General features: G+C 32.1%; 1 protein-coding gene across 3 annotated transcripts; it reads left to right on the forward strand.

Moving 5' to 3' along the window:
* Positions 1-1,153: 1,153 nt before the first annotated feature.
* On the forward strand, positions 1,154-16,400 carry LOC106473318 (UPF0687 protein C20orf27 homolog). Of its 3 annotated transcripts, none has more exons than XM_013934001.2 (6): positions 1,154-1,252; positions 2,563-2,619; positions 2,866-2,978; positions 3,922-4,063; positions 12,018-12,146; positions 12,344-16,400. In XM_013934001.2, the coding sequence occupies exons 2-6, from the start codon at positions 2,586-2,588 to the stop codon at positions 12,445-12,447; spliced, it is 522 nt and encodes a 173-aa protein (XP_013789455.1). In that variant the 5' UTR covers positions 1,154-1,252; positions 2,563-2,585; the 3' UTR covers positions 12,448-16,400. The 3 variants fall into 3 exon arrangements, with proteins under 3 accessions (XP_013789455.1, XP_022257483.1, XP_022257482.1); XM_022401775.1 differs by having other exon boundaries at positions 12,018-12,157; positions 12,344-12,454; XM_022401774.1 differs by lacking the exon at positions 1,154-1,252 and adding an exon at positions 1,874-2,028.
* The last annotated feature ends 6,082 nt before the right edge of the window (positions 16,401-22,482 follow it).

Genomic DNA, 22,482 nt, shown 5'->3' on the forward strand with positions numbered 1-22,482 from the left:
GCTAAAACAAACACTATAACGAACGAACGTTAACTTTAACAATACCCTGTGACTGCAGTTCAATTACTCACTATCTACACACACATTACATTACATATTCTTCCGTCACGTTGTCACCCTCTTTTATATACCAGGCTACCCTATATCTAGTAAATACAAGAGCATTTGCCATGGTACGGGATAGTTCTAGAAACGTGGCGTCACACTAGTCATGTGACTCGCTGACGCAACATTATTTTGATGAACGATGATATTTTTGACATCTTGCTTTTTCTTACATAGTAATAACCATAAAGCGTTATACTTGTGACGAAATTTTGAATCTTATAATACTAATACGTATATTATTTAAATTTATATGTCTGTTGTTTTTGTCTAATGTGAGTGCACAACTGTAAAGTCGAATTAAACAAAAAGGCAAGACTAGGCCTAGACCATAATGCAACTGAGACAAATGCGAAAGAAAAAAATATTAGGCAGATGTAGTAGTTCTACTTTGTGTCAAATGGCGGCGCCATGGATGTGATCTGATTCCATTGAGCTGTATGTATGTGCGTATATGAATACATATAGTCATATTAAATAGAGCTCACTGCCTGATTCTTAATTCACACCAACATTAGCATGTGATCTTATAATAATTAATATTGTTTTTTTAGCCCAAAACTTGCGTGCTCCATAAATTCACATAATGCTAACCACTGAGATTTTAAACAAAACTACATAAATCAAATTTTGTTTTTAGACTTATTTGCGGAAGTTATGAAAATCTTAGAGCAAAGATGTGTAGGGCCTACTCGGTTTATTGGTTTGCCGTAATTTTAGTAGTGGTAAAAATATTAAAAACGATTGAAAGCAAAAGACATAAAACCAATTATTATGAATAGCTTGTTTGTAAATTTTATTATTTATATTTAATTAACGTCAGCATCAAATGTTTCAGATTTATTCTTTATTATTTTAATCAGTCACTTCTTTGGTCTTATGATTTCAATTTTCTCTGTTTATATATATCATTATTTGCCTCAGAAATAACAAATTACAAAATGATTAACATCGTATTTTTATTCGCGTATCAAGAAAGCAGAATTTGGCAGGAGCTACGTGACGCCCTCACGTGGCACAAACAAAAACTACCGCTATTGCCTAAGATACTCCCTTTTGCGGGGCGAATTTCTGCGTACAAAATCGTGTTCGCGCGTAAAAATTATTCAATAGTTGTGAGAGGGAAGAAGGTATTTGTAACATTTGCGTAAGTACTCGTACTAGTCATGCCAGTTTTTCAAATTGTACGTGTTTGGTAGATATCGACGTATTACTGTTAGGTATATTTACTGGTATTATTAGTAAAGCGTACACTGAAACTGAAAATAAGACACACGTTACTAAGGGATAAGGTTACTTTAGAGTTTTTTAAGGTAATTATATTAAAGATGCATATGTGATGAAGTATTTTTAGATCAAAAGAAGGAGCAAGGTGACATAAAATATAAACTGAGTTTGAGAAAGCAAACCAGTCAACGAACCTAAATGAAGCGTTTCAGTTTCATATTAACAATAACATATCTGTTCAACAAAGTTTAATTTTTAAACAAGTTTAAATTCATAACAGTAACAGCACAAATCGAAAAAAACATGAACTTTGATGACAATACTTATATTTATAATTCCCAGAAAAAAAATAATACCAACTAAATCTTAAGTTAACTTATAGTTATACTTATTAGTATTACTAATATTAATACTAATAAACACCAAATTTTAATGTCATATATCCAAGAACTTAAACATTACAATTTTAATTTACTTCTCAGCCTCGGTAATTGTAATAGAAATAATAATATTAGTATGCTCCAGAGTGCAATGCTACTTGCTAGACAATAAACTTATGTCATAGCCTAGTAGTAGTAGTACTAGTGGTATGTAAGCTTCACTATGGTGCTCATATTCTATAAATTATGCAGGTCATAATTTCTGATAATACTTTCAAGTGTTTGTCCATATCTGCCTTATTTCTATTCTAATGTGGTATGTATTTGTTTCTTGTAATAAATATCAAAATTGCATATAGAACTCAAGTTCTCAGTAGAAACTAGATTATTATTCAAGGTAATTTTTTATTTTATCCAATAATTTCAGTTGTACTATATGGAGAAGAAGTAGATCCTATCCAAAATTCCACACCTATATCTTTACACTTCACAATTTAAAAATTAATTTTCTACACTGTGGACTTTTCAATAAAACTGTCCAGGTTCTTTTGAATTACAGATCTTTACCACTATTAGCTTTACAAAATACCTTAGTGTCATCAGAAAATTTGGATAATTTATTAACCAAATAGGCATTCATATTATTGATATAGGTAATGAATAACAAATGCCTCAAAACAAACTCCACTGGACCCATTCTTTCAATAAAATCTTTATCTTTTGAACATTTCTATAAAGTAAGTTTTTGTTTTTTTATTTTCACAGTTACCATGAAATATAAATCTGTGGCTATAATTTCTTTTGTAATACCTTTATTTTTGTAGACTATTAAGTTCTTGTGCTTTTTTAGTTTTGGTGATCATCTAAAATATCATGGAAATTGAAGATTTTCATCAGCATGAAGTTGGTGAGTTATTGGTTATGATTTGTTATATAACGAAGTTATAAATATGTAATATTACTTTGATTTGTATTAATGTGTTGATTTTCATATTCACTTTCATTTTATATTTTCTAGCTTTTGATTGTTGTTTAGCTAGTGCAAGTTTGGTGTTATTTTTTTAGTTTGTGTAAGTTCCAACTACTACAGATGTTAGTATTGTATAAATTTGATATCTATTTTGATGTTGTTTTTTCAACTTGTTCATGGTAGATCACCATAGAGTTCATTTTAATGAGGCATCGGATACTTTTGGCCATGATGCAGATATCGTTGTTCATCCCATGAATGATTCACATATTAACATCCATGTGGGTTTTTTACAGGTAAGTAATTTGATTGTCAGTTATTCTTTGTAAAGTGGGGAGATTTATTAAGCTCAGGATAAATTTTTAGCTAAAAAAGGCATAATTTGTAATCAATAATTCTTATCAATTACCAGAAAAACTTGAAATATGTATTTATTTAACAAAAAAGGGTAGTGAAAATAATAATCAAAATGAATATAATTTATATGCGTAAGAATATAAAAAGTCACATTAATTAGCAACCCAATGGTTATCATGCTGAACTGTGAATCTGAGGTTCTATAGTTCATGGACCATTACCACCAAAACAAACTGCATTTTGCATTTTGGGGCTGTGAGTGCATTATAAGAATGACAGTCAAATCCTACTATCTAAATAGAGCCCAAGAGTTGGCAGTGGGTGATGTTGACTAGCTGCCTTCTCTCTGGTCTATCACTTAAGAATTAGGGGTGGCTAAAGCATATAATCACTGAATTATTTTTGCCCCAAAATGCAACACATTAAGTATTAAAAGTTAAGTGTTTAAAATAAAAATAGTTTGAAGAAACCAACGAGTTGATGGAACTAAAGACCTTAAATAAGAGATGCTATTTTGGTGCAAGCTGTTTGCTGCTCATTCTGATCTTTACTTTCTACCTTGAACTTTGTTTTAAGAAAAAAATATAACACTTTTTTTACGTTTGCTACAAATTTCATCTTATTTATTGAGTGCATGAAAAAAAATTCATACTAATTCTAAGAAATTATGAGTTAAAATATGTAATAATATCTCCCATACCAGTTATGATGAAGCCTTTTACCCAAATACCAGGGGTCATTATACCTGGGATATGACAGGTATAGTAGTGTAGGTGCTATTTCTATCTTCAATTACACAAATAACAATTGTAATTGTGTTAACTTTTATAATTAACATATTCAATAGATTTGTTTAAAACTTTGTTTCATTTTAATTTTCAGATTTACCATAGATACGAAATATCCTTTGTGTTTCACAGTAGAGAGACAATTGGACCACTTGCTGTAAGTAACCAGAATCCTCCAAATCTGAACTTGAGAGTCACTAAACTACATTCAATGAATGGAAAGCATGATAAATCAGGTAGTTTGCATTCATTAATGAATATTTTTGAGTGACCTTAGTTGCTCTGCTTAAAAGGTTTTTTGTATGTTTGTTGTTACTAGATTAAATGCCTGATATAACCAGTTCGATCATTAACAGCTCACTTTCATCTGTTACTGTTGAGAAAATTCATTTTACTCTCACTTTTTCATCAGTTTTCATAGAAGTTACATTTATAAGGAAAGTGGCATCTGTTGCAACAATAAAAAAATTGTTTTGCATTTTCTAAAATCTGAATTTAAACCTTTACTGTTTCATAATTGACAAAATGATACAATCGAATTAAACATTTACTATATACTTCAAATATTGGTAAATAGTAAGGAGTCATGAGTGATGAAAATTGCGTGTTCTTGGTAAGGGTACTTTTTCACATGAATATATGGGTAAGAAGAGAGTGGAGAGTTCTTAGTAGGATTGTACCCTTTGTTTAACTCTAATTATTGTATATACTTGCTTAATATTTAGCTTACAATATATAAAATCATTTTGTAAAAAAGTGAGATGTTTGCCTTTATTCTTTGTTTATAGATAAAAGTCACAATGTTTAGTGTTTGTTCTGTGTAAAGTTCATAGTGCTATATAACATAATGTACGTACAACAAGGGAGCATTTGGTCTTTCAAGGCTGCCCTTGCACATACTGGTTGGGAAAAGTAAAAATTTTAACTCATTCTTTAATACACAGAAAATCATTGACCTTCACTCTGAAAAGTCCTGTAAAGTGCTGACTCACACTACTGCTGTTTGCAACTCATTCCACAAGTCAATCACCCTGTTAGAAAAATAAATTTCCTTACTGGAAGCTAACTTTTTTCAAGTATTAAACTTGTGTATTCTTGCCCTGTTATCTTCAGAATATAGCACAAAGAAATGACAGGCCATTACCCTGTCAATTTCTCAGTTGATCTTGTAAACTTCAGTAATATCACTTCTTACCTTTTCTCAAGAGAAAAGAATTTTAAGAGATCTTAACCTATCCCTGTAAAATAACCCTTCTATCTCTGGAATCTCCATAGTAGCTCTCTGCTGAACCCTTTTCAATAAGTCAATATCTTTCCTTAGATAAGGAGATCTAAACTGTACACAGTATTTCAAGAGAGTCCTAAATTGATTTGTACAGAGGAATGATTACCACTTTTGAATTGTAATCAATATGTTTATAAATACATCCTAAAATTCGATTAGCTTTACTGCTAGCAAAAGAGTACTGCTTGAATAGCTTGGGGATGTATCCACCACTATGCTAAGAACCGTTTCTTCAGTCATGCTCTTCAATTGATTCCTATCTACAGGCACGTCGAGAGCCAGCACAAGTCCTGGGGCAAACATCCTCACCGGGCCCCCTTTCACTCTCTCTTTTTTAACATGTTCAAGAATTTATTCAAAAGAAGATCCTAAATTAGGGCAGCAACGAGCTCGTAAACCAGACAAAATCATAGCAACAGCCATTTTGACCTCACAGTATAAGCGTAAAAACATTAATAAAGTAACAACAAATATCTGTTAAATCTATAAAGTAACAAATACATATTAATTATTACTCAAATTATTATTTCAGTCGTTCTTAATGTATCAAGCGTCTATATGCAAAGAAAGCCAAAAACTATGGTTTTTTCATTAAATGAAGATATAGCCTAAAGATGCTTTGTGAGCTTTACGGCATAACCAGGTTTGTTTGCCTGGGCCCCTGGGCAGTTGCTCCCTTTGCCTTCCCATGTCGGCGGGCCGGCCTATCTATATTAAACCAGCATATCAACCTCCATTGCACTAGTAATGTGAAAGTAGAACCTAGAAAAAGTCTTTTTCAACATTCAAAGGGAATGAGACTGTTGGAAAACAAAGTATTGTATGGTATAGCAAGGAAAAGCAAAAGATGGGAAGTCAATAGAAAATTATTCTGGTAACACCAGTAAAATAACTCTCTTCTGCCTCCTGCAAGGTAGCCGGTATCCACATGATAGATCAATTAAATAGTCTTTCCCACACCCCCTACCAGTGTAATTTTCTTACTAATTTTTTGTGGAATCTTATCAAAAGTTCTTTTCAAACCTGAGTGCACCAAGTCTACACCTTTTTTTTTTCAGATTAAAAGTAACATTGTCAAAAAAAGAAAAAACTTTGATGGATTTATAAGAAAGGTTTATCTTTGTTGAATACATGTTGACTTCAAGTTGTGATATCATACTTCACTAAATGATTTTCCAAAGCTTTTATCAAACTATCTGAATTATTCCACACTAGATAAGTAAGAATATCTGGTGTACAATTTCCAGGGCAACTCTCATCACACACTTTACAAACAAAAGTAGAATTTAGTAACTTTCCACTCCTCAGTCAGTTCCCATTCTTTGTTGAACTACCAAAAATGAAAGAGGGAAAGGCTTGCATATCTGATCTTTGACCTTCTCTAAAAAAATGAGGAACACTTTTCTAGCCCTGGTGCTTTATGCACTTTTAATCTTTCAGTCTTTCTACTTACTTACAGGATTAATCTCTGTATTTCAGTATCATCTTAAAGATATTTTTTCCTGTTTCTGGTCCTTCAGATTTAGTTTACTGTATACCTACAATTCTTTTAAATACATACAAAAAATATTTTTTGTTATGAAAACATTTCCAATTTATTTGTGTATACTTAAATAATGCTATAAACAATTCTTCTGTCTGAAAACAAACATTTAACAGAAAAATAGTTAAAACTTTTATGGTGTTTTGTAACAATTTTCATGAAACTTACCCCAATTGGTCAACTAGGATATTTGCCTGTTAGCTCTTTTACACCCATAATTTTTTGTGTTCTGCTGATGATCTGAAATTTGTTTCAAAGCAAACGACAATACATCACAAAACTTTTGGTCTATTTATAAAAGGTGGATAACAATATGGTTTGGATTAGTTTTCAGTCAAAGAGACATAAATGTTATTGGACACTGTCACAGTCTGATAGGTAAATCAGTACTTATGGCCAATTGCTGGCAGCATCCACTTGGGTTTAAGGATTTAATGTTGAGATCAACACATCCAAAACATCTTAAAATTATTATGTTTAACATAAATCTAAAATAAATGTTTTGATTTACCCTTAAATTCATTTTTATTGTAGGTCTTACTTGTTAAGCTAATTTCTACTTTGTCTCTGATCACATTTATTATTACAAACCTAGAAGAAAATCTCAATTACATTTGATGAAGAACCTATTAAGGAGTGTCAGATGCTTTAAAAATTTATATTGTGTTATAACAGTAAGTTTAGAGAGAAATGAAAAAATGATTCAGGCTCTTGAGAAGACAGATTTGACAAATCTCTTAGAGGATAAAAATTTAATATAAATATTAGTGGAAAGTAAGTTACACTGCTTTATTTCTTTCGTGCATAACAATGTTCATGTTACAACTTTGTTGTACAATATAACAGCTTTATCAGGACCATTGTAAATATCTCTGCTGCCACAAGTTATTGGGATCTAATGGGCTTTTCAACATTTCAAAGGTTTTGAGTTTTGTTTCATTTAAAACATACATTATACTTAATATCTAATATTTATACATTATTATGCATAATTATTGTGTTAATTTAGTACAGTAGATGGTACTAATCAATTTTATTTTATTCAGTTGCCAAAGAATATTTTAATAAATTATTGACTATAAAACTTGTTTTTTGTGTAAGATATATGATAATTATTTTGTTTTATTTAATGTGCTTTACATCAGTGCCTGACTACCCACACAGCCTGTATAACACACTTGTAACTATTATTGAATACCACATTATCGTAGGCACAACTATTACAGATCAGACAAAAGGTAGTATGTTTAAGAGTCATCATGAAAAAACACATTTAAGTGTTCTGTGGGGGAGGAACTGTTATAAATAAATCACGTGTGGAACAGATGGCAAGCAGTTCAGAAAGCAGTGGATACAAATAATACAAAAAAAGAACCAAGCAGAAAACTCAAACTGTGAAATAACTTGCAAGAAGGAATAGAACATTAATAAATAATTAAAACTAATTATTAAAATCAATTCTTATTTGGAAAACTAATTGAAGAAATAAAAAGTACAAGTCTAGTTCATGAAAAAAAAGAGAAAGCAATCAAAGAAAACTCAAAATGGCAAACAAACTCTCTTGATAACTTTTTATTTCTAGTACAGTTGAAAAAGAATAGCAAAAAAGTACCTTTAAAGTATCATAAGATTTTATGCATTTTGAAGAAAAAACTGATAATGAAAGTTAAGTCTTAGATGTTGAAAGCTGGTACAGTATTGGAATTTGTTTTTTCCACATTCCTTTTAATTTTTCCATTTCAGATTCAAAATCTGAGGTATGTAAAAAAATATAATTTTAGATGTATCTTTTGTCTTCCACATGTGCAATTTAAGTGATTTTTATTACAAATTTTAGGCCTATTGATTTCCAATGCTTTGCTAGTTTTCAGCATTTAAAGCATAAGTTTTAAAAACTATACTTCTTATATAAGTGCTGTTACAGTGAACTCTTATTATCTGGCACAGTTGATGATTTCTGGTATTGAAACAATAGGTCCTTGGGTTGCAAATTCTGGGAGACAAAAGATAGATGTGAAATGCTATTATTATATGCCTCTGATTTTGAATATGAAATAGAGAAATTAAGAGGAGTATGGAAAAAATCACATCTGCAATTACATGATATTTAATGCAAATTTTAGAACTACAATAATAATAAGTTAATGGAATTTGACAACCTGGACATTAGGTCATGATCATAAAATGCAGACGTCTACTTAGTTATGTTAGTAAAACATAGACATTTACAAGTTCAAGGCATTATTTTTCCACCTAACAAGGAAAATTATTTATGGAAAATGAAAAATGTGGGAAATGTGCCACATCTATGATTGGAATGTTCTTCAAAACTAGATGCATTGCTCTGTTTTTACAGGCAATTATTGATGACAGCAAAATGCAGTGACCTGACAAAGCTTTTCATTCCTGAAATATGTATATATTAAAAGAACTAGAATACTGAGAGAAAATCAATTTACATGAGGAATGCCTTATGAAATGGGTGGAATTAGAACTCCAGTTGAAAACGAATTCTATGGTAAATATTTCAGCTTAGTCTTAAATCAATAGTGAATGGCAGCATTTAATAGGTGTATTTGGCAGAGAGAAACCAAGATTTTCACAGAACAGTTGAATGGTATGTTGATAGGTTAAACCATCCTTGAAACAGAAAATGCTAAGCACAGTTAGAGTTGATCCTTTAATGTAAGAACATATTTATAAGTTCATAAAGAACAAAACAAGTCATTATTTTACATCTGAAGATGTTCATCAAAGAAGTCATTAATTTTTCTAATTCTTCTAAAATTTAAACATGTGAAACACTATTCTGTAATTTATCTGTAAATCATCAAGAGTATCTGTCAATAGTTTTAAGAATGATAAATTTCCAAAGAATGGAGATGAATGTTGAAGAAAATTTTATTTTATTTGTTAATGTTGAGAAGATCATAGGTTCTTCTCAGTTAGAGACTATTATTGGAGAGCTTCTCAAATATGGAATGCTGTTTAAAGATTGCTGGGGTCATGGGTATGATAGCGGTTCCAATATCAGAGGCCAACACAAAGATGTGCAATCTAATTTGTTGCAGTTATTCAATATGAAATGTTTTATTCCTTGTGTCTGTCTTTCACTGAACCTTGTACTTTGTGACACTGTCACTCCTTCCAGGGAGTTAAAGGAAGTTTAAGTCCAGACATGTGAACCTCTGTCTTTCATTTTTGGTAGGTTAAGAGAGAATGGACAAGGGCTTGAAGATTGTAGAGTTGGTAATGTTATTCTTATCTTCAAGGAGAGTAATAAGAGTTGTATTACAAATTAAAGACCAATTAGTCTTACTTTTATGGTGGAAAAAAATTCAATAGTCTGATATTGAAATATGATGTCATAAAAGAAAGGCAACATGAATTCACCAAAAGGAAATCTTACCTTACTAGTAATATGTTGTTGTTTTCTTAAATGTTGCTTGTTGTCTCTGATGGAAAAGGTGGGAACTTGGTGTACTTATATTTTCAAAAAGCTTTTGATAAGGTGCCACACAAAACATTAGCTAAGAAAATTTCATCTTTAAGGGTTGGGGAAAGACTAGTTAATGCACAATGGCTGGATGAGAGAAAGCAAAATGTTGTTATTAATGAAGTCTCATCAAACTGGATCTTTGTTACTGATGGAGTGCCTCAGGGGTCAGTGCTTATACTTTTTTATCATATTGACATTAATGATATTAATATAGAGTGATAGAGACAGAAATAGTAAATTAATAAATCTGCTAGTAGCATTAAACTCTTGGGTATTTGTAATTGTATTGAAGATGTCTTGGATGAATTAGCATGTTGCTCAAATGTGGCAAATGAATCATAATTATAGTATGAATCACATTGTTTAATATAGATGGGAACTTTCTTTATTGAGTGACTGAATGAAAGGATCTTGGCATAGAGATGGCTAAGATACTCAAGCCATCAAAGCAGCAATTTGTCACTAGTATTTAAGCTAATATAATGTATTTGTAGATGTATTGATTACAAGTGATAAGAAGTAATTATTCCTAATTATCACTAATTAGGCCTCACTTGGAATACTGTGTAAATTTTGGTCTCCTTATCTAAGAAAGGATATTGATTTAATGGGAAGGGGTTCAGAGGAGAACTACTAGAATGATTTAAGGGAGTTCAGAATTATTTTATAGGGATAGGCTAAGATAACTTATTTTTCTTTGAGAAGAGAAGGGTAAGAGATGATTATGTTGATGTTTACAAAGTTATCCAGGGGAAATGATAGGATGTTGGTCTGATTTCTTTTTGCTATATTCTGAAGATAATAGGATAAGAAGACACAAGTTTAATATTTGGAAAAGACAATTTTATTTTTCAGAAATTCTACTTTCTGCACCACAAAGCTTTTACCTCATGAGCAACTGCCATGTAATTTGCTACTTATGCTACAAACCTTGAACAGAGTCTCACCCCTACATGTGTCTACATGTATGTTGCTAGCCTGTGACATAATTTCCACAATACTGTAGCTCTCCACCAATATAAGAGTGACACAATCTCTATGAGCAGTAATCTCCATGATCATAGGCTTATTCTTGATGAGGCAAGCAAGATGCAATGGAGATAGGAAGGAAGGGTGAGATGTGGTACAGAGAGGTAAGTATCTATCTGAAATACATTTTCAGGTTAGGAAAAAGTGATTGACTTATGGAAATGAATTGACAGGAATGGAGACCAGCACTTCACAGAAGTTTGGAAGGGGAATCAATAATTACGTAAATAATAAGTGGTTAAATTTCTACTTTTATCAGGGGTGGGTATATGTGGATAGTCTTAAAGGACCAACTTATTCTTTAATGTCTCTGTTATGTGGGGTAGAGAATCTTTAAGAACAGGGTTCCAGCACATTTCATGATGTGAAAAATTCATAGCTTAGTTTTTGCTCATGTCTTGAACTCTAAATGAACCTTATCAACTTTGGCTTTTAGTACATTTCTTGTTGTAAAAAATATGTAGTTTGAAATTTTAATGTTTGTACTGTTTTGCATATTTCATTTGTAAAGACAAGTACATTTTACATATATGGTTATATAAAAATATTTGAAATATGTTCAGAATTAGTATTCAAATTAAATTTTGAATGTATCAAATAACTGATTTGTAATTGTAATTTTCAACTCCATCAAAATTGCCTAAGAGTTAAACTGATGTGTGTGTATATATCCACTAAAAATCAGAAATCTGAGAGTATGAAAAATACTTAGATGTGTTATTGGCATGAAATTTGTGAACTATATATATATATAGAAATAACAATTTAATCTTTTTTTAAATTGTACTTAGAAGATTAGAAGCCAAATTTACGTATGATATTTTTTTCTTCTAGAAAAACCATATCAAATCACCTTGGAATTCTTTGCATACAAGGAGAAATTAATACGTGAACAAATAGTGTTAGAAGCTTGTGACAGTTCAAGCTTCACTGTAACACTTCTAATTCATGCGCAAGTTCTTGGTATGTTAAAAGTAATTATCAGTGGTATGTAATTGTCAAATTCTTGATAAGTTAAAATAATTTGAGTTTATTATTATGGAAATATATGCACTCAATAATGACAGTTATGTTAAATGGAACAAGATATGAGTAGAAAATACAGTATGTTTTAATGTTACTACTGTTAAGTCCAATTCTGTTTATTTTTTTCCTTGCAGGTAAAGGCAAAGGGACCCCATTTTTGAAGAATGATGTCCATTGCATTGGTCATGAATTGGTTAAAGAAGGATCAGAACACAGTGATTGGCAAGGGTTTGACTGATGGTTTAGTTATGTCAATGAACTGTTAATGTATGTATTGGTTACATATGATAACTAAAGAAAATAATATGAGCTTATTTAGGGATATTTATAGCTAGCATGGCTGTGTAGTCAGGAACTTTTAGAAAAGAAAAAGGAGTGTGCTGTTTGTTTCTGCCATTTTGTCCCTTTTTGGAAATAATTCAAATTATCCCTAACAAGGGACTAGATTTTGCATTGGATTCCAAAGCTCCTTGATTATTTTAAGTTGTATTTAAAAATTGAAGCAAAGCGTGCATTATGTTTCTTTATTTCATAAAACTAAAATAATGGAATTCATAATGTGCTACAGTACTGTTGCATGTATGATACAGTACAACAAATCTAGTTGGATTACCTTCAGAGTACAAAAACCTTATCACAGAAAACTGACTTTTCTTGAGTTTAATCTTTCATAGTTTCTGATTAGGCAGTGTATGACTCATCACATTCAAGTATATTTAACTTGTAGATGACTAGTCCTATTTGTCAAGACATTCATTTTATACTTTTCATGTACTCATCTTCTTTAATCATTGAAAAACTCAAAACATTAGTTATGCATCAGTGAACCCTATAGTGTGATAAGTTCTGGGTTCCATCGTGTGTGTGTGTAGAATAAAATCAGAAAACCAGAGTACTAAATGAGCAATTTTGTCCCCATAGCAGGAGCCATCATACTTATACCTCACTTGTGAGTGCCATGGAAGCCATTTTCATCATATTTCTTCTGCTCGCCACTTTACACTCAGGGCAGGTGCACTGCTCTCCCTGCCCTAGTTATGGCCTTGCAAAAACTTACAGGATGTTAAATAGAATCAAAATTGTTGTTTTTCTTTTTTTATTGAATAATATTTTTAGAAGTATTTGCATTTTGGCCAATTTTGAGTAAGAAATGTTAATACTTAAAATGTTACATGTAATTGTGCAAAGCTCTAATCACAACATACAGATAAATTATAACCAAAACTACATATACTGTTGAAAAAATGGAAATTTAGAGTTAGAAATTTGATAATTCAGCTTCTTGATGAAGGACATGGTAGATTATTGAATGCTTTGCACAGTTTTATACTTCTCAATTACTTGCTATTCATTGTTGTACTCTGGTGGCTACCAGCTGCTGCATTACTAAACTTTACAGGTGTAACTAATTGAACTGTTTAGCCATCATGACTGAAAAGTCAAAGGTTTGGTATAGTTGTGCTATGGCTCACATGATTTACATAGTATAGTATAAAATGCTTTTGAAGACTACCTGCCCCCCTGCCATCCAGTCAAAGAAACAAAGTGTTCAGGATTTATTTTCATATTATCAACAAAATTATGTAAATCTTCATTCTGTAAAAATCCATACAGTTCTTATTTTCTTTAGACAAAGTGTGATGACTAAGTAAGATATTTTTAATAATAGGTCTAGGTAATATTTTTTCTGCTGTTAAAATCTCAAACAATTTTATGTTAAAAGAAACATCAAAATGTAAGTGAACTGAGTTAGGACAAGTTAGAAAAATGAATCAGTTTAGTTCTTTTCCAGCATCCATGAAAACCTTGTGTAGACAACATAACATACTTGATGGTTTAAAATTAACCATGGGTAAACATTATGCTTTAGTAATCATGATTCTGTAAGATTCTGTTCTCAGAGTTAAGTTTTTCCAGCCCCAAGTTGATTGTAAGAGAAGAGAGAGAGTGTGTCACTTAAGCTATAGTTTAACATTACCAGAGTAACATACATAAAAATTGGGTTTAGCTTTTCAGACATACTATTTTTATATTTATCAGATCGTTTTTAAACATTTTTTAATGTTAATCATCAGTGACATTCATTTAGTTGTTTGATATGTGTGTGTGTGTGTATATAAAGTAATCTTTATCTCTGAATAGTAGCTGCAGTGATAACTGCTTGTTACTGCTCAATTTTATCACATCTTCAAAATGTTGACACTTTTCATGGTATTTAATGAAATGAGCATATTTTTAAATGTAACCTTTACAATGACATGCCAAATTATTTTTTACAATGTTTCAACGAAACAAGACAAAGAATGAAGGTGCCTCAAAACATAGTTTTAAAATCTTGATAACAAAAACAATCTCAAGAAATTATTAGTCAGTTTTCTTTATTCTGAATAAGAATAAGAATGAATAAGAATATTGAATATGAATAAGAATATTGGTCAAGAATGCATTCATTTTATTTTAAAATAGAATTGAAGTAGATATTTATCTCTAGATGCTTATTGAATTATAACATTCTAGTTTGTGCTAAAGTAAGAGATAAAAATAAAATTCTAAGTAAAACTTTGGTATTAGAATATGGTCAGTAAGTAATTGTTATGTGCATTTTTTTTTAATAATTGAGGTAGATAAAATACTTTCTTGACTTAGTGTTGGATTAAATTTTTTCTTCTGGCTTAAACTGGGGTCTGAAAATTTGGTTACTTTATCATTTTATTTATTTTCAGATGAAAAACTGGTTTATTTTATTTCCCTGTTTTTCACAACATGTTCACATATTTCATGCATTTAGTCTGTTACTTAAATGTACATGTAACTATGATGTGGTATTCTTAGCTCATGTTAAGAAACTGATAAAAGCCAATTTTAAACTTTAGTGAGAAATGCAACAAAGTTACTGCAATTGTACAAGGTGAGCAAGAAAATTAACTTAAGTTTCTTAATACCAGTGAGTAATATAAGAATCCATATGAAAGTTGCATACAGTACTATAGGACCAGTAAAGTAAGATTTGAAAAAGGAGTAAATCTTATTGCGATATAATACCACACATATGCCAGTCACCAGATCATACTTTGTCATCATAAGGCATTATATAACATGAAAAATTGATACAAAATTATACTTCTGTTCTCTCATATGAGACATTTAAACTATGTAAGTGTGAACCATTTACCTTCATAATTCATGCCAAATCTGATCATTAGGTACTCACAAAAACATCTAAAAATTAATCTTGCAACAAACCATTTAATTAACTTTTAGCTCACTTTGTATTTAGAAAATCAGTATTTAATATCCTTATCCTGGCTGTTTTTCTAAACCCAGTTGTTATTGTGACTAGTAGATTGTGTTGTAAAAACTGTATATATAATATTTCTGTGGTATCTAAACAGTAAATAATTTGTATACTGTGATTTTGTTCATCTAAAGAAAAAGCAACTTTACACAAAGAACCACCTTTTTCAGAGCCAATTGTAAGATTCTCTTAGGTAGGGTTGAACTGGGAATAAGAAACTGACTAGCATAAGACAAATGTCTTTGGTATGCTGTAAATCCATATAAACTGATTTGCAGCTACCAAAATAAGATTCAGTAGTTCTACAGTATGCAATGTTATATATAAAGGAATATTTTTCAACATTGTTAACACAGTTTCTTTTCTAACTTTCAATCATGGTAGGTTGTTTCTTCTGTGTGAGAATTTAAATATTCTTAGTCATACTTTCACATTAAAGAGTAATTTGAAGTTTACATTAATCAAGTTAATAGTCACAAGTGTTTTAACTAGCGGGTAGGTTGTTACTTAGTACAGATATACTATTCATAATTTAATCCATTGGAAATGTACAAAAATATTGACTTAGACTTGTAGATATAAAAAAAAAGTGAAGTTTTGGGGCAGGTGTTTCACCACTACCATCTATATTTTTATAACTTGGAAAAACTGAATTTCAAAATTTCCACTCATGTTTTTCTATATTCAGATCATGATTTAGATATTGTTATTTGATACTATAAAGAATGTATTAGTTTGTATAATAGCAGATTTTTTTGGCTTGGGTAAATTATTGAAATTTACCATTCTTCCACTTTGATGAATTAATGTTTTTTTTTTTAGAATTTTGTTGACATTTTAATATTCAGTCTGCTCACTGATATATTTACCATCTTAATAAAGACCTTGCACTTAAAGCTCTGCATAGTTTGTTTGATTATAAATAAATTATTAAAAATTGACATGCTTTTGTTCATTTCCAATCTGTTGTTCTACCTATATTACATAGTAAAATTACCACACGCTGATGCAACTGTCATTCCATTTCCCAATCTGCGGGTCGCGGGTTCGAATCCCCGTCACACCAAACATGCTCGCCCTTTCAGCCGTGGGGGTGTTATAATGTGACGGTCAATCCCACTATTCGTTGGTAAAAGAATAGCCCAAGAGTTGGCGGTGGGTGGTGATGGCTAGCTGCCTTCCCTCTAGTCTTACACTGCTAAATTAGGGACGGCTAGCGCAGATAGCCCTCGTGTAGCTTTGTGCGAAATTCAAAACAAACAAACAAACATTCCATTTCTCATCACTAGCAGATGTACCCATGTGATATATGGTGAGGGGTTTATGAAAGTTAACAAATTATTTATTGATTTTATAGAGAAGGGTAATTTGTTTCATAGTCTTGATTATTTGACTAATATTCTCTATTTTAGATTTTTTTTATCAAAAAGAAATATGTTACTTGACTTAATGTAAGTATGAGTAAAAAAATTAGCGAAAAAAATGCTTCAAACAATTGAAGTGATTTGAAAAGGAAAATGCAATTATAGAAATAATGTTTTACCAGTTGAGAATGTAAATAGTATTTCTGTTTGTATCCTAAATATGCCAGTAATGATTGAAATTACATAGACTATGTCTACCTTATGTAATGAAAGAGAAACCTGGAGAAATCTTATTACAATTCCTTGTGGCCACCCTCACTGACTGATCAGATCTAAATTTGGCAGATCTAAATGTAAAAGTTTAGAGGAGTTAGAGAACAAACTTTTCTTAAATTACAGTAGGAGTACTAAGCCTATAATTATTTTACTTTTACTGAAGGTAATTAAACCCTAACATGAACGTAAATAGTGATTTAATTTTGCCAAAAATCATTGAATGGTTATTACTATTACACTAATGGTCTATTTAGTAGGTGTCATAAGCTAACTTCTTTCTAGTAGTCACCTAACATTCTAGCATATCATAAATCATGATACTCAAATTGTAAAGCCTAACTCTTAAACAAGTATTAACTTGGTCTAAAATTAAACATTTCCTATTCTTAAATTGTTTGTTTGTAATTAAGTACAAATCTACACAATGAGCTATCTGTGTTCTGCCCACCACGGGTATCGAAACCTTGATTCTAGCGTTGTAAGTCCGCAGACATACCGCTATGCCACTGGGGGGGGGGGGGCTCTTAAATTGTGGCTGTTGTAACAGATATAGCTACTAATAGTAATATGGATAAATCTTGGGTATAAAACATGTACTATGCTAGTTATTAGAAAAGAGAATGAAAGCCCCCCCCCAACACTTTCAATTAAAAATCAAAAATGTATTTTACACCCGATCTAAGATGTGAATTTTCTTAAACAATAGAAAAGAGAGAAACGTGTTGCAATTCGTAGATAAATATGCATACAGTTAACTAGTCTTTGTAGAAACGAAACTCTTTTGAACTAATATGCGGATGGAAAAGCCCGGTGATTTGTTACAAGTGGATTAAAAAAGAGACAACCACCTGCAGTACTAAAATCTGAAAAAAAAGAAAATGCATTTGAAATGTAAAAAAGGATCGGTAGATCAGTGTTATAATGGTAACTATGACTTTGTGAAGAAGAAGAAATAAACCGTACTTAAATGAAAAATAACACACGTCTAACTTGGAAGTAAAATGTGCACGATAAACATACAAAACCGCTAAGACAATGAAGGACCTTCACAGCAAGTCTTGACTTTCTTAAGAAACATGAAAATATATGCTCCTCAAAGATCAGGAGCAATCCCTTTGAGAAACTACGGTCTCAAAGCACATTATCTCTGTAGGCTAGCTAACCGATAAGAACACTGGAATGTGAAAATATCTTGTTTGGTGTGGCCTCCGCAAGGTCAAGCAGGATACACTCAGTTATACCATGAAACAGCAGGTAAATTGCTTGATTGGTCAAACTACAATAAGTAACACCCCAGATTGAATTTTGCACACAATATACAGTCGTGTTCCAAAATTATGAATTTTGTAAATAAGAACCATGTACAGATGAGTAAAATGTGTAGCATTTTCATACTACACAAGTATTTTGCAATTATTTTAGTACAGGTTGTTGGTGCTTAATTTAGACATGCTAGACTAACAGGTTGTGTCCAGCCGAAAGATAAACTCAAAAATCTTCTTAGATGTTCATGGTTAAGACTACTGCGTGCTTGTTGTACCTCTTGAGAGGTGCTGGAAAAGAAAACCGTGCCACCATTTGTTGATGTATATCAGATTCCATGCTTAGACTATTTAGTGAAATATATCTGCCAAACAAAGCATCGACTTTGAATTAGATTTACAGGACATAAAAGGAACTGTAGACATAATATAATATTGAACTCGGCTCTAGCTGAATATTTTTAAATCACACTATAAACTGGAACTCATGAAATATTGTTTGTAACACCAAGACAAAACTCAGTCTTGACAACGGATCTTGTGATATTCCTCGCTTATATTCTAGTTTTTTCAAATCATCTTGTCTTATTTACTAAAGTACTGTAATTAGACGCATAGTGACGCTCTTCACCTTTCTTCTCCAATTAGTGGATAAACTCGTGCTTCGCGTACGATGTTTGTACTAAAATTATTTGACTGCTGAAACATCGGTTAGGATTTTTTTTTTATGATATAGACGGGCTTGAGTTGAATTCTCTACTTCCCCCATACAAAGCATATGCTGTACCATATGAACCAAATACCAAATATGTCTTTTTTTTTCACATATACAGCATGAGGAATATTATAGGGCATGTGTTTTAAATTGACAAATCCTTTAAATAATGCTGTTATTGTTATTATATAGTTGGGCATGAAAGAAACAAAGCAAAGTATAGAGTTCTTGTATTTAGAATTTAAGTAAAGAAGTGTAAAAACATAGAATAACTATAAAAGAAACATATCTCTGTACACAACATTTTTTGTACAAATACTTTGCGGATAATCGCCATCTTTGACTAAAATCTTAATATTTTTTTTCATAATTGAGCTCCTGATAATGTGACATTATAAAATACTGAAGTTTTAAGATTATAGTGTTAGATATCTGTTCGTTTGTTAATTTCCGGTATAAATTCTTTCGGAGGAACTTCAGTGATACAAGTCCTTTCTTAATTAAAACTAGTTTATTCTTTCTCGATACAACTTTGTAATATACAGAATTTCTACAGTCACTTTAAACTTAACAACCTTTATAACACACGCTATAAATCACAGTGGTTCACACACTTTACTTACGGTGCCTACTGTTCGCTTGACTCAATTATCTATATCTTCAATCTATCTGCATATCTCTCTATCGCTGGCTTTATTTGCTGGGCTTGTATACTAAAATAAGAGGGCGCCTGGCAAACACTCGGACATTCGCGAGGTTCCTCGATAAGTCGTGATCCTTCTAGAAACTCCAGCGCGCATGCTCCCTGTGTTGCGTGACTTCCGCTGTCGTAACAATGGTATCAAGAAGTGTAAAAGTCAACTGCCTTCGTTTGTCGCTGTTTCACATGTATTTTGTTCTTCCATAACTGTATGAACTCTTTTTTTTTTTCCTTTCACTCTCCCCTGAAGTATTTAGTAGCTTTGCAGCTCTCCCGCAAAAATTACCTTGCAGTCCCCGGGGAGAGGGTGAGTCAAAATTAAGAGACGATGGACCCGCCTTTAAAGTTATGCAATTACAGTCAAGAGAATACTACAACTTTTAATACAGTATGCGTATTTTTACGAAATCTTTCAGATTATCAATAAACATTACAAGGCTTTGGTATACAAAATACCATTTTTTTTTGTTTCAAGTTTTAAGATATTTTAAGTAATGATTTGCTCGTGCATTTTTTTGCTTTTTGAATGTTGACTGTCCAACATGCAGAGTAATTTTGACTGCGCGAATCTCTTTAATGATCTGCTGCCGGTATTACCGACAAGCGGTGGTAGCGATATTTTTCAATATTTTGCTACAGGGTAGGCATGCAGAGATTTTAAGTAAAGCCTGCTGACAAACTTTGCGAGTTTTTATCAGTATTGAGAATTAAATGTAATAACTTGTGTGAAATTGTGAAGTGAATAAAAACTTGAAAATTTATATACGTATGCTGAATGAATAAATAAAAAAAAATATTTTTCTCACTTTCCAGGTGGGAGGGGGGTAAATTGCCAACCCTTGCCATCCCCTGCAGAAATACATGCGTAGAATGGTGTATAAATATAGAATCACGTTCTACTGGTGTTCGTTCACAAAATATCTAAACAAACCCCAACACTTGCAACTTCTACCAGACTGCTCAAAACTAATGCTACTTAGATAACTTGGTAATGTCAAACGTAACCAGAAAAGCTGGTGCTGTCTAATTCAAACGTAAAGGAAGTTTTAACCTTGAGGCAACCCCTGAACAACCATTGAAGGACACTGCTTTCTACATTCATGAAAAAAAGTGCAGCTTTCTGCTATACCTTCTACGAACAGACAGGTTATTATCTCAAGCAAGTGACAAAGAAAAAAGATAGCTAGAACAAAAACAACTTACTGATTTTCTTGACTACCTTTTATGTGAAAACCTTCACATACATCTGAATAACTCAGAAATGTAAAATAATCCTACTTTAAACTACGAGGGCATAAAATGCATAATATACTTATATATATATATATATCACATAAACAGGGAGGAGTGATCTGCTTTATACTTGATAACATTACATTGTAGCATTTTGCATTAGAAACTACACTTGAGGGTTATTTTCAAGTTGTGTGGTGTTCAGAGCGTAATTATATGTAGTTACTGGATTGTAACAATGTGGTGAGACTCTAAAATCATTTTAATATAATATACTGTTACGTCTCCATTCGTTCGTTAATTTTCCGTAAATTCGTTCCGACGAAACTTTAGCAACACACGTCCTTTCTTAAATAAAACTGGTTTATTTTTTCCGAATACAACTTTACGATACACTTAATTTCAATAGTCGCTCTATAACAAACGCTATAACTCACGTCTCAGTTCAATTACACACTCTCTGACTGCAGTTCAATTACTCATTGTTCCGTCAAGTTGTGACCAGTTGTGTACCAGTCTACCCCCAATCTAGTAGTTTCCCGATAATTCACGAAGGTTCGAGAAGGACGTGGCATGATACTAGTCACGTGACCTCGCTGACGCAACACTGCTCCCTCCTTAGTATTGTTCGTCCCGAACAATAGCCACTTACATTAAACCAATAACAATTAACAATAACTTAATTCAATGTACAGAATTACAAACACAAAATTACATTTCAACAAAGTCTCTTAATTTTACGGGACGTATCTTCTTCCGTACCGGTCTCCATCTCGTTGGCTTCTGCTTCATCAGGAAATGTTCTATCGTCGATAACAGTCACATCAGTGGTAGTAACGTCATCAAGAGCTTCACCGTTTCCCTTCTCAAAACTGAGTAGAGTTTCTTCTTCGACGGTGGCTTCTTCAGGTGGCACGTCTTCAGCAGCGTCATTTGTTCTGTTGTTCACTTCGTCCCAACTGAAATGTCCTGGACCGTGATAACGCCAAAGCCTGTTGGCATGCACCACTTTTGGCTTACCTCGCCGACCACATTTTATCCGGAAAGTCACGTCTGAGAGACGATCCACTATATCATATGGGCCTTTCCATGGAGATTACAACTTAGGAGAGTTCCCTTTGGTCTTCCTGGGATTATACAACCACACCTTGTCTCCTGGTACAAAACTAACTTCAGTAGATCTCCTATCATAAGATAACTTCATCGAATCAGCAGACGTTTTCAAATTTGAACGCACTTGATGGTGAATATTATCCATCCTTTCCGATAACACTTTCACGAATTCTGACACATTTTCAGGCAACTCTTCATGAGGTGGGCGTCCTGTAAACAGATTCACTGGCAACCGAAGTTCCCGACCAAACATCAACTTTGCTGGAGTGTATCCAGTGGCTTCATGCTCTGCTGTCCTACAGGCCATCAACAGTG

This window comes from Limulus polyphemus, unplaced genomic scaffold, assembly GCF_000517525.1.
Source record: "Limulus polyphemus unplaced genomic scaffold, Limulus_polyphemus-2.1.2 Scaffold6070, whole genome shotgun sequence".
NCBI lineage: Eukaryota > Metazoa > Arthropoda > Merostomata > Xiphosura > Limulidae > Limulus > Limulus polyphemus.

What these genes read in the sequence shown, in the direction of transcription:
- LOC106473318 (XM_013934001.2), top strand. Translation starts at nt 2,586, where the DNA reads ATGGAAATTGAAGATTTTCATCAGCATGAAGTTG. An exon ending in TGGAAAGCATGATAAATCAG is followed by an intron (nt 4,064 to 12,017) that starts GTAGTTTGCATT and finishes TTTTTCTTCTAG; the next exon opens with AAAAACCATATCAAATCACC. An exon ending in AATTCATGCGCAAGTTCTTG is followed by an intron (nt 12,147 to 12,343) that starts GTATGTTAAAAG and finishes TTTTCCTTGCAG; the next exon opens with GTAAAGGCAAAGGGACCCCA.